We start from the raw sequence: 12,679 nt of genomic DNA, 5'->3' as shown, positions 1-12,679 counted from the left end.
CTCTACAGATCTGCTATCAGACACTAAGATGTACTGCCTTGTCCCCAACGACTCCTTCGCTTCTTTGCAACCATCCACCTCCTTGTGTCCTTCGGAGCTGTCCAGGGAGCCAGCTGATCTCTGTAACTCTGCTGCTTATCACTTCAGCCTGTCGCACTCCTCCTGTGACACCGAGGTGACCTCTCATGGATCTATACAATCTCAGACCTTTAGAAAGGAGCTCCGGTCACGGGGTCTCCCTCGGACCTCTAGTTCTGCAGGGTCGGCCTTCCCTGACCCTTGTCTACCTGACTTTGCGCTGTACCCTCCACCCAGAAGAGGTGGCCTGGACCCTGTGTGCGAGCTGGAGACCGCCAGACCTCACAGGGCGGGGCTGTGTGGGAGAGAGGGGCCCGAGCGGCTGTATCAGCAGGACCAAGCCGTGCCCTCCACCTCGGGTATAGAGTGTTATCGGCACAAAGAACCACGCAGGGTAGCCCGCTCGGCCTCCAGGGAGGCTGGGGAAGGTAGCTCAGGACTGTACCAGGTGGAGGCAGGTGGGAGTGGGAAAGGCTCTGGTGGGGGAGGAAAATCCCAAGGAGGGGAACGCAGCGCTGACAGCCTGAGGAGCCTGAGCACTCGCAGCAGTGGCTCCACAGAGAGCTACTGCAGCGGCACAGACAGGGACACCAACAGCACCGTCAGCAGCTTTCACAGTGAACAGACGAGCTCCACACACGTGGAGAGCCTGCTCTCACTTTCAGGGGATGAACGTGTGCGGGACAGAGGAGAGGCTGCTGCTGCTGCAGACGGCAGGACTTCAAGCCTCGGGAGTATCAGCTCTCGAGGTCTCAACAACCTTCCTTCCAGGGAGGCCAATAAAAACCCTCATGCCAACGAGTTGACTGCTAAAGCACCTGCTGACACACCATCACCTGTCGCCCAGGAGCAGGCAGAGCCCGGCAGGTGTCAGGAAGAGCCTGGCATCAGGACGAGTGCTGATGGCTCCACAGGTGTGGCTGCCACAGAGCAGGAGAAGGAGCAGGTGAAAGGTGATAACACTCAACCAAAGCCAGCCAGCATTGTTCAGAGGACTTCGTCCCTGTCGACGGGACGCAGCGGACGCCGGCGGACGGGCAAGAAAAGAGCAAGCAGCTTTGATGCCAGCCGGCATCGGGACTACATTTCTTTGCGTGGTATGGCCAAGCCTTGCAGTGCTGTGTTTACTGGGGGTGGAGAGGAGGACTCCAGTGATCAGAGTGAACTTAGCTGTGCCTCCAGTCTCCACTCCACCCACCACCTCAGCACAGACAGCTCATCCAGTAACACCTCCCGCTCCTGCCACTCACCAGAGGGCTACTACAGGGCCCTCAAAGCCAAGCACACTGCAGCCAACACAGCCTCCGCATCCTCCTCCGCAGTTAAAGCCACTGCTGGATCAGAGGCGGGCGTGCGAACAGGAGGGAAGCGGCGTACATCCCGCCGCACCCCCAGCACGGGCAGTGCCAAAACGCATGCCAGGGTGTTGAGTTTGGACAGTGGTACGGCCGCCTGCCTTAATGACCCCAGCCGTCTCGGAGCTCCTGCCGGGCCTCGGCCCCTCACCACCTCCAAGTCGGACCTGGAAGCCAAAGAAGGGGAAGTCCTGGACGCTGCCTCCCTGCTGGGTCGGGCCTCCCAGCTGGAGTCAGTGACTCGTTCCAGAAACAGTCTGCCCAACCAGGCAGCCTTCTCTGAGCCTCAGGATGCCTCTGCTGCTTCTCTGCGGGGTACGTGCCTCACACAGCTCTGACATACTGAACACACAGCACTCTGTCTGCTCTGCTAGCGTTTGATGACTCGTCTACTTTATGAGCTGACATTTGATGCAGAAGAAATGTATATCATAGCTTCTACACATTTCACGCCACTGGGAGCTTCACTTGTTTTATTCCGCTGTATTATTTATAAATACAAATATGTTTACACATCCACAGACCCACAGATGAAAAGCTAAAGTTGATACAGTTGTCGTGTGTGTGTGCATGCGTCTGCCCGTCTAATTCGTCATATCCATGGTGAGTTTCCATGGAGTGACAATTCTGACCCAAGCATAGCGTTCCTGGCGTGGAGCGGTATTAGCATCATGGCACAGTGTGTGCTTTGTGCTGAGGTTAGACAAACAGCTGCTCTCTTATTAGTGTCATGCTCTCCGAGTCTGATCGGCATTCTCTAACCCACATTCTTCAGACGTGCAGGCCCATGCTTTATATTCATGCTGACTTCTTGTCAGTAAGGGTTTCTCGTTTGGCTCGTGACTGTTTGGGGCATGTTTCATGATGTTGTGCTGGACTGTGTCTCAGCCTCCTGGAGTGTCGAGATGATAAAGCCAGAGGCAGGATGTGCAGAATAATGTCACGATAACGCTGTTGTTGGCTGGTTCAGAAGAAGTCCTCTGGAAGGGTTACTGATGACTGAGAAGTTGGTCCTTGGTTTAGAAAATATTTGTATGCCACACGTCAAGCCCCTTGATCCTGTTGTGCATCATTATTTATCTTTTGCATGAAGCTGAACTATGTTGGATATGTTGAAATTAGACATGCACCAATCAATTGGTGATCGGTGATAGGCCCATCCTTACGTATGAAACTGATCTTATATACCTCCAGGAAGGTCTGACAGCCAGCCATTGTTGCTTTTTGCTCTCAGACCTAAAACTCAGGACACTTTTTTGGTTGTTTAAGTAAAAACATAAAGATTTTATTGTTTCACAGGTATTGTTTAATGATTTAAATAAAATAAGATTGGAACATTTAAGTTATATAGAATAGAATTAGGGATGGGTACGTTTCACATTTGAATAGATTCGGTACCAATGGACGGTACCTGACAATCGGTACCGGTATTCAATGGTACCAATTTTCGGTACTTTTTAGGTGTTCATGTGGTAAAAAATAGCAATTTGTTTAATAATAAAATATATTTTTTAAATTTAACATTTTTACTCCTCAATATGTAACTTTGCAATGCTTTTTTTGACAGAATTCGGTCGGTACCTTTAAAAGTACCTAATTCGGTACCCATCCCTATACAGAATAGAATAGAATAGAAGATAATAGAATAGAATAGATACTGATACCTTTCTCTGATAAATCCCATACCTCGTTGGGTGATTCTGTTTTAAATAATGAATCATATTTGTTGTATTAAATTGAGCCCTGTTGGTACCTCCTTGAGGAACACTAGCTTTAAAAAAGTTGCAAGATGCTGTTTTACTATCATTGCTTTCCAAAGAGAAGTAGTACCACACAGAGGACATGTTTGCAACAGGGTTTGATTCACAGCTCAAGCATAACAAGGCGGAAAAAACGTGAAAACTGGTCCTGATCATGTAACGAAATTCAGTGCTATCCGATCCCCCCAAAATAGCCATATCAAGTGTGGATACTGATCAGTGCATTAGATCTAGGACATCCCAACTCAACACCAGTTACTGTTGGCTGTAACCACACCAAAAATACAACAGCTCTTCTCTGTGCCACCTAACTCTGATCAGAACAACACACACCACACAGACACTGACTGCTGAACCTCCCATCGCTGGTGATGTAGTCACTGAAACTTGTAGTTCTCAAGCACAAAATGACTCATCTTAACAGTAACATCCTCACTATCTAACGATAACAACCCAAGTCCATTACAGTAGTTCTTTTGATGGAAAAGGGGCATTAGTGACTGATTTTTTTAAAGAAATCACTGAAAGAAATTCACGTTCCTTTGCGGTTAATAATTTGGCATTATCTGAACAAAAGCAGGTCATACTTGTGTAAAGAGTCTGTGTAAATGTGTGTATCCCATGAACCCTTACAATCTAGAGAATGTTGCACATCTCTCCAGCAAACACAGGTTTCTCCACTCGCATGTATTGGATGTTGGCTTGGTTTGACAGTGACGGTATGGTTGTGGATGAAGTTTCTAGCTACATGGATGTTTCAGCCTGTCTGTACCCCAGAGTCACCAGCACAGCTCGGCTCCTCCCAGAGTTTCTGTCCACCAGGTTGTTTAAAGTCGCTCTCAGTTTGGAGGGAACTTTTCAGGAGTTTTAGTAATAGTAACTGTTTTGAAGTGTAACACATGGAGTCACTGAAATTCTGACTTTAAACGGACCACATCCACTCTGACTGGCCAATGATGTCTCTCACCATGACAGCCCCGGGGAGCGAGGAGACGGTCATATTCCGGCGCGAGCGTAGCACGTTTCGTCGGCAGGCGGTGAGGCGGAGACACAATGCTGGCAGCAACCCTACCCCGCCCACCTCCCTCATTGGATCTCCCCTCAGGTACGCCGTGCATGGAGCAGGACTCATGTCTGTGGTTGTCTCGCCTGGTGTGAGCATGCTGCCAGGCGACGAGCTTTCCTCTCCCACATCAGCACCACTTTTCCTCTTTCTGAAGTGCATGACGTCAGGAAGGCGCCCTCTCTTTGTCTGTCTCTCTATCTCTGGATGGGTGTTTCCGCTCTGCATGAGATGTCTCTTGTCCTCCTTTTCTTGAGACTTTTCATCCTGCTGTCATTTGATAAACATTAAGTTCCACATTCGGATCAAAGAAAGGATCCTCACAAACTCAAAGGCACAAGATCTGAGCGATCAGCTTGGCTGACACGCAGCCTCTTCTCAGAATGGTGCATGATTTGCTCAATAACATCCTGCTGGATCATATTGCTTTGCCCTTTTAGGCAACCTTTCTATGAAGAGGGAGAGATGGAGATTATATTGATCGAAAAATTATCAAAGTGTGCCTTCACAGGAGTATCCAGATAAACTTCAGCTGTTCTGAAAGAGTCGCCTTTATGCACATTTAAATTTAGCTCAACTTTGATCCAATGGTTCAAAAGATACAATAATTGATCTCTACTTTCGTTCTTTTTAATTGAATCATGATTCTTTAAACACACTGAATCAGGCTGATGCTGCTCTCGTCTGGCTACATGTTTTCAGCGTAGTATCAGATTTGGCGTGTCTCCACGAGCCTTATCTGTCCCTTTTATAACTTAATGTGGAGTCTAACCTTGGATGCTCTTTAGATAGAGGTTTGTTTTAACCCTTTATGTGACCTTTAGCTAGACTGATCACTTCAGATAAACCCTCAGAGGTGGATCTTTATAAAGCGAGACTTTCTGTTGGTGTCTGTTTGTCTGACTCCTCACTACCTGAGATCTTTGTATCTCATCCAACTTTGTTGTAAAACTGCCAACAGATACTCACCTCTTGCCAAAACTCTGTGCATCTTTCTAACAAGGTCACATTTCTAAACGCTGAGCCTTGAAAAAACGTTAAGCGATTAAAAAAAAAAGCATGCAGCCAGCCAGGGGTCAGTCAACGTGCAAAATTTCCTCATCATTCCACCTTGCTTCAGACTCTTTATTTGTCTTCTTGGTGATGCTGCAAACATCTCAGGCTTCCAAAAGAAAGGTCACTCACTGCATGATTATTGTGATATTTTTCCTCTCTGTTATTGTACAGTAAGTTGTTGCAAACGCATGCCGCCCTGAGAATAATCTGAAACTCTCAGGGTAGAGATGAGGAGAAAATAAATCTTATACAGTTATTACAAATTAGAAATATAAGGCTCAGGTTGGCTAAAGTGGTTAGGTCACCCCACATGTACCGAGGCTACAGCGTCTGCTGGTTTGACTCTTTGCTGCATGTTTTCCGACTCTTCACCAACCCCCTGTGTTTCCTGTCTTCCTTAAGCTGTCATGTTCAATCACTAAAAAAAACAAACATGCTTTTAGAATCCAAACAGTTGTAACATTACACTGCTACACAAGTGTGTTGACCCATACCCCTAAAAGGACTAAAGCCATGTTATTGGTAGATCTGTTTTCTAAAATCTATCAAAACATAGTCTGAATGTCTGAAAAGTCAAATATAAATTGTACTAAACATAACTTAGGCTCTTTGGTTTAAATCAGGATGAAAAGCTAGCATAAATCGGAAAAGTTTTGTTTAAATTAAACATTAGCTTCCTTAATGAGTCAGACTACTGCTAGTGGTGTCATGTTTTTTTTGAAAGGGTCAGGAGTGTTTGTGGGATCTTGAAAAGGGATAATTATTAATCATCTAAAAATATGAAGCCAATGCATAAGTGCTAAAATTGCAGTTCCTCAAACGTCCACTTGAGGCTGGATGCAGAAACACCAGAAACTGACATTAACAGCCATTTTTAAAAGGTGATTTTCACAGCAAAAAATAAACATGTTTACAGCCTGGTGCACAAACAGTTATTTTGTAAACAAAAACATGAGGAGAGTCCTTGAACTGAAATTAAGCGGTCATATGAACGGCAACTTTTGTCCACAAATAGAAAGCCCACGAGGAAGCACTAAGAAGTCAATTTCCTTGAGTGTCCACTTAAGGCTGGCTTTAGACACACCAGAAACCACAAACACACCATTTCAAAGAAAATCCACTTTTTACAGCTTGACTGATTGGTTGATTGAAAGAATGCAGAGTTTAGATTTTCTTCTTTTCTACAACTTCACTATTTATCTTTTAGATCTCACAGAAAAAGACTTTTTAAAAGTTAATTTTCAGGTTTTACATTCAACCCCACCACATTTTCTCTGATTTTCATATCATCGTCTGGTGTCATTATGGAGGTCTGCCTGCAGTGTGCCGATTAATAATAAAATTGACACAGATTTCCATTTAGACCTCTAAGAAATCAGTTGTCTGACAGAAACAGCGGAAACAATGTTTCGCTGTTTGGATGAGGGAAAAATACAGACACACATTTTGATTTTTGGATCAGAGAAGCTGCAGACTTCTCCTACAAGGCTGGTTAATATAATTTTAAGTTTTAATTTTAAGTTTTTTTGTGTGGTGCAGGAATGCACACACAGCTCATGTTTATTTGTGTGTCTAACCAGTGAGTAATTCATGTGGAGTACTAGGAGAAGTGAGGAGGATTAAGTTTAATCATTAGGCATCTACATGTTCACAGTTGCAGTTCCAATCTCAAAAAATCCACACGTCAGATCTTAGTGCAACTTATAAAGGTGTATGGTTTGGGTGAAGTCTTAATTTTTTGGTCCAGACATTAAAAAAATAAATAAATAAATGATCAATAATGTTTGAAAGATAAACAGGCTTGAGGACCTTCACAATGACAGTCAGCATGTGCATCAGATCACCTGAGATCCTCCTATTGTGCTTTGACCTGCCCTCCCTCCCCCTCCCTCTCCTGTTGTGATGATGTGTATCAGCAGAACCCATCCAGCCTCCTTCACTTCTCATCTCCTCCCCTTCTCCTCCCACAGTCTTCAGGAGGCTCTCAACCAGGCCTCCCAGCCTTCTACTTCCCAGGTGAAAAGTCAGCCATCCAGAACCCCGTCCCAGGTGACCGTGCTGAGCACAAGCGCCTCCCTGCTGGCCAGGAATGGAAGCACACACCTGGAGGGTTCTCAGGACAAGGCCTCAACTGTTGGCGCTACCAGCCTGCAGGATGACTTTGGTAGGGAGCGCATGAGGAGAGCTGGGACGTAGTCTGTCATGACTGGGAGTTTGTGGGGAGGTGGATTTGTCACGGCCTGAGCTGTGCGCTGTTGTGGTTTTAGAATCTCTGGGTGGACGGTCGCTTAAGTGGCTCTGATGGTTTGAGGTTGCTTGAAGAGAGCTAGTCTCAGATATGACTCTTGCAGTCAGTCACAGCCCCATTATTATCCACGCTCGCTGGACTGACGCAATCAGTCAAGCCGAGCACGATTCCTCATGCTCCATTTATCCCTGTCTGTGGTGTTTTTGTCTGTAGCCAATACTTGACCTCCCTTGGATGCTGCTGTGGCTGCACCGCATGTACTGCTGTTGATGCCTGTGTACATAAACATTATAGTCACAGAGAGACATTAATGATGGTTAAGAGAAATGGAGACTGTGTAAGAGCTGTCTTGTGTCCTTCCTCTGGAGCAGTAGTAAACAGATTACTGCTCCAGCTCATCATTTGACCCAGGGCTGAAAGCGGCTATGAGACACTCGGTCGTCTGATGTGTGTGTTTCTGTGCTCATTATCTCAGTGTTAGCAAGTCATGCCTGTCTGCATATTATTCGCTCCTTGGCCAGAGTCGGAGTTACAAGGAAACAGAAACGCAACAGCAGAAACTGTGTGACCTCTGCTGACATTTTTAATATTTGATCTTCTTTTTTAAACTTTGGCTTTTAGAATTGCCCTTTTTATCCATTATTGTTAGAGTATCAACAAAAAAGGAGTTGAATTTAATATGAAACCAAAAATAGAAAATGTTTTATGTGTTTTCTACATCAGGATATTGATATAAAAACAGCAATTTGTTCACATGAGCAGACTAATTTCTACCAATCAGCTAAATTGAGTGTCTTAAGTTTTCTGGTTTTGTCAGTCATTTTACTCCAACATGATGTAAAAGACTAAAAACTCTCATGTAAACAACACAGCTCATGTTGAGGAAATCGTTTTTTTTCCCTCCTAATGATTTCTTCACAGAAAATGAATTTCACAATTTAGAGTGGGGTCATGTCCTCGAGCTATCCTTAAATAAATATTTTCTCATCCTCGTGAACATTTCTGTGCTGGGAGACACTCTGCAGAGATAGTTTTCTGTTACACAATCATCTCTAGGTAGGAAGAAACGCTCTAATAAACAGCGTAAAGAGTGTTTGGAGACATAAAACGCCATAATGATACTCTTATTGTATTAGCTTTGTAGTCTTTCATATGGAGCATGTTTCCTTCTTGTTTTCTGTGTTTGCTGGATTAGACTCTTCCTTCACTTTTTTAATCCCTGTTGAGTTTCTTTTGACAAAACTATTAAAAACAGGAACATCACAAAGGCCTACATGTGCTGGGAGGTCTCGTCTTTTAGAGTAGAAACAGTTTGACCGTAATACCTCTCTGCTGTAGAGATACACGGCGATCAGGAATCACTTTAAGATCTTACAGTAACCGTAAACACACATTACTCTGTGGCTCTGAAAGTAAGGGGGACTCAAGAAAGGAGCTCTTGTGTATTGTTTTGTGTGTAAGGCTTTGTGTGTGTGCGTTTGCCTCGTGGCTGCTTCATGTCTTGTTTTGACCTCATGACAGGATGGATTTGAATAAAGCTGCACTGAGGTGAACAGAAACACAGCAGGAACAAACTGACTCATGTTGGGGATGAGCAGGAAATGACGGACCTGCTCACAGCGTCTGTGGATGGAGACGCATTCACTCACTGATCCCATTAATTCAGATGAACACATAAACAAACATAAACATGTCATCCAGTGAAATCAGCTCCCCCCACACCCACACAGACTAACTTTGCTCCTCTTTCCTGTCGTTTTGCAGGAAAGCTCACACCGTCCTTGTACGAGGCTGGCGGGTGTGACATGTCTCTGGTCAATTTTGAACCTGCAACCAGACGAGCCTCCAATAACGTTTGGTAAGAGTCAAACTTTGGTTTGAAACGCTTCAATACACACTCTCTGACTTCTGTCACAAGCTTAATGTATTGTTTATACGTTCGTTTCTTCATAATCAAAACAGTTATTTGACTTTGATCTTCTTAACTTGAAACAGAGAGTTTGGTACGTGACAGTTTGTTGTAGATAGCTCAGGAGGATTTCCAGGAAGCTGTAACAGTATCCCAGTCACGCTCTATAAATATCTGATCAGCCACACATTCACTTTTAGTTGCATATCAGCATTTCAGTTGATTTTTAATGCTGCTGTGACAAATTAAAGTGCTTCATTCGTTAAGGTTTTTACTTGTTGAAGCTGCTCTCTGTTTGTGGCAGAGATTGGAAGAGCAGAGAGTCATAATATCATGTGTTAACATGGTTAAAAATTTCTTAATTTTGAGATTGAAACCTTGCTTGTTTTGTCTGTTAGGACTCAAACTTACTACTAAAAGACTTAAGGCCTCCTATATCGAGGTCACCGTGAAGTGTGTCATGATTTTATTCAGTGAATGCAGCAGATGTTTACTCCTCATCACTGCGCTTCTTTTGTCTGATCTCCTGCAGGGACACCGACTCCCACCTCTCCAGTTCTACCTCAGTTCGCTTCTACCCTCATGACCTGGTGAGTACCCAACCAGTGAGCTGTGATGTGTGTGTGCTTTAGTCTGTTTCCAGAGGACAGAAAGAAAAGCAGTGGTGTCGTTAGGCCTATCCAAGGCGGTCTGAAGCCCCTGCAAAATAGTTTTAAGCCCCTAATTAATATAACAAAATGCATGTTTATGTTGATTTTAACAAAAAGGTGCTGATAATTTCAGTATAAAGTGGCCAGAATATGAGTTGAATAAATAACCATATAACCTGTCATGATTCACTTAAATATGACCAGAAATCATTGTTACGGTAGAGAGCCCCTTCAGTGCCTTATTATCAAATCTATTCCCCTTGTTCATATAGAGAATGCCCTTATCACTGAAATTCCAGTCCATGTTTTCCCTCACACCTTGCTTCAGCGACGTGTAGCTTGTAAGATGCAGTGTGTACTTGAGTAGCACAGAGAGCCGACTGTAAGCAGCAACTTAAGGAGAAAAACGCTGGCAATGGATACATGAATTTTTTTTATTAAAGTAAGTCTTTGTCATTGCTGGCAGTAAACAATTAGTTACACTGCAAAAACTGAAATCTTATCAAGTGTTTTTGTCTTATTTTCAGTAGAAAATTCCTTTTTAGACTCAATATGAGCATTCACATGACCAATCCAGAAAAATGCCTTGTTTAAAGTTATTTAAGGACAAAAATGAGTAGTAAAAGTAAAAAAGACCAGTAAAAAAATCTGCCAATGAAACGAGAGAAAAGTTACTTGTATTAAGACATTGTTCTAGTCTCAAGGAAAATTTCAAGCAATTTTTTCTTGTTCCCATTGGCAGATTTTTTTACTGGTTACAAGCGATTCAAACCTCATTTTTGTACTCTGATAACTTGAAACAAGACATTTTTCTGGATTGATAAGTTGAAAGTGGCTCATATCAAGTATAATAAGACAATTTTTACTTTAAAAAAAGACAAAAACACTTGATAAGATTTCAGTTTTTTGCAGTGTAGCTCCAGCCCAAAGCTAACAGCAGAAAGTCCATGTAATTAACAACCAGGTGTTCCCTGGTTGACAGATTAAAACCTGGCTTCCACATATAGACGATCTCTGCACACGTCTTATCTTTGTTGTTTTGTGATCTCAAGTTATATTTCAGCTCTAAAAAATGCTGCTACTTCACCAGCTAGCTAGTATGATATGTGTTGTGAAGGTCCTGGTTGGTTACAAATAGATAGAGTGAACTTAATGCATGAATACAGACCGTAAAACAGAAACTGAGCTCAATCATGATGATTATCATCAGAGGGTAATAATAATACACTAATAACAATCACTTGACCTAAAGGAGTCAGGGCAGAGAAGCAAAGGGAATAGGAAGGGAGAGACCTGTACTGGAAGGTGAGTCAAAAGGATTTCACAGAATAGAGCCGTCGTTTGTGATGCAGACAGTCTTGGAATTCAGTGGAACTCAATATGAATATTAAGTATGAAACATTTCAGTCAAGGTGCATCATCAAATAGGTTTCATCCAAATCAATCTGTCAACTTACACTGGATCCATTCTGTTGCAGTCCGTCTGCGTGGCTGGTCATGCATGTTGCAGGTCATACGCAGCCATCCTATTTTTGACGGATGTGGAGCTGTGATGCATAAAATCAGCGTAGGAAAGATCAAGGACAGGAAGTCGTGACTGGAAACTACTAAAAAACAGAACTTTCAAAATAAAACAGATCTTGCCAAAATCAGTCTGTATTTAGCTTGACTACGATGATAAACAGGCATAATGAGAGGAGCCAGACCAGGAGTCAACAGGTTTAAGGTTTTACAGCCCAACATGAATGAAAAGAGACAGCATGGGAACTCCTCAGTCTGCCGGTCAGTCATGCAGCTTGTCGGACTGAACATGCAGCTGGTGTAAGTTGACAAACACAGTCAAGACGCAGTCGCACTGCAGACCTATCTGGTGTACTTCAGGAGTTAAGCTTTTATTTAGGAGAGCAATGATTAGAAAGTGGAGAGGCCCCAGAGAAATATATGAGCCAAATGTTACAAGCACACCTTAATATTACTCAGAATCAATTTCAGTATTTGAATGTAATCGAGTAATATTTTCTTCTACCATTTTAGGCACACATGCGCCCTAAATGTAAGCAAACAGTTATTGTGCTGTGAGCAAAAGTCATGGCATTAGCCTCTGTGCAGATCAGTTATTAATCAAATGTGATCTATCTGTTGTTTTTATCTTTCTATCTTTCCTGTTATCTTGAAAGGGGCAGGCAGAAGGAGAGGCTGAAGGAGAAAAAGATCAACAGGCAAGGTCGAGTCAGAGAAAGCAAGGGAATCCAGAGAAAGAGGCAGAGAAAAATCAAGTAATCACACAGAGAGAAGGAGAGCAAACAGAACAAGAGAGAGGAAATACTGAGGCAGCTACAGCAGCTCACTCCACTACAGGGTTTGATTTAGGGGACAGAGACACAGGGTTCAGACAGGTAAAGCTGAAGAGCAAAAATAGTTTAGTCAGGCGTGGTTAAAAATTGTACATGGTATTGTATTATTGTTAAATCTGGCCAAAAATGTTGAAAACAATTTCTAGGTCTTTGTTAGCTGTTTGTGAAATTTGGTACCTTCTCACATCCTGTGCATCTCCCTCCTG

The 12,679-nt window shown here is 43.4% G+C and overlaps 1 protein-coding gene across 4 annotated transcripts in view; it reads left to right on the top strand.

The window, feature by feature from the left end:
• Nucleotides 1–12,679, top strand: part of pcnx1 (pecanex 1) — a 40,130-nt gene that overhangs the window by 10,435 nt on the left and 17,016 nt on the right. For 2 of the 4 annotated variants that reach the window (XM_074691631.1, XM_074691630.1), the window contains exons 6-10: nt 9–1,748; nt 4,169–4,298; nt 7,283–7,476; nt 9,325–9,418; nt 10,002–10,059. In XM_074691631.1, coding sequence (XP_074547732.1) covers nt 9–1,748; nt 4,169–4,298; nt 7,283–7,476; nt 9,325–9,418; nt 10,002–10,059 — 2,216 coding nt within the window. The remainder of the gene's footprint in view (nt 1–8; nt 1,749–4,168; nt 4,299–7,282; nt 7,477–9,324; nt 9,419–10,001; nt 10,060–12,679) is intronic. The other 2 variants (XM_074691633.1, XM_074691632.1) reach the window with 1 other exon arrangement.

The sequence above is a fragment of the Halichoeres trimaculatus genome, unplaced genomic scaffold, assembly GCF_033239565.1.
Source record: "Halichoeres trimaculatus isolate MK-OKI-2021-1 unplaced genomic scaffold, fHalTri1.1 fHalTri1_scaffold_17, whole genome shotgun sequence".
In the NCBI taxonomy this organism is placed as follows: Eukaryota; Metazoa; Chordata; class Actinopteri; order Labriformes; family Labridae; genus Halichoeres; species Halichoeres trimaculatus.
The sequence above is the reverse complement of the archived record's forward strand: the minus strand, read 5'-3'. Positions and strand labels throughout refer to the sequence as shown.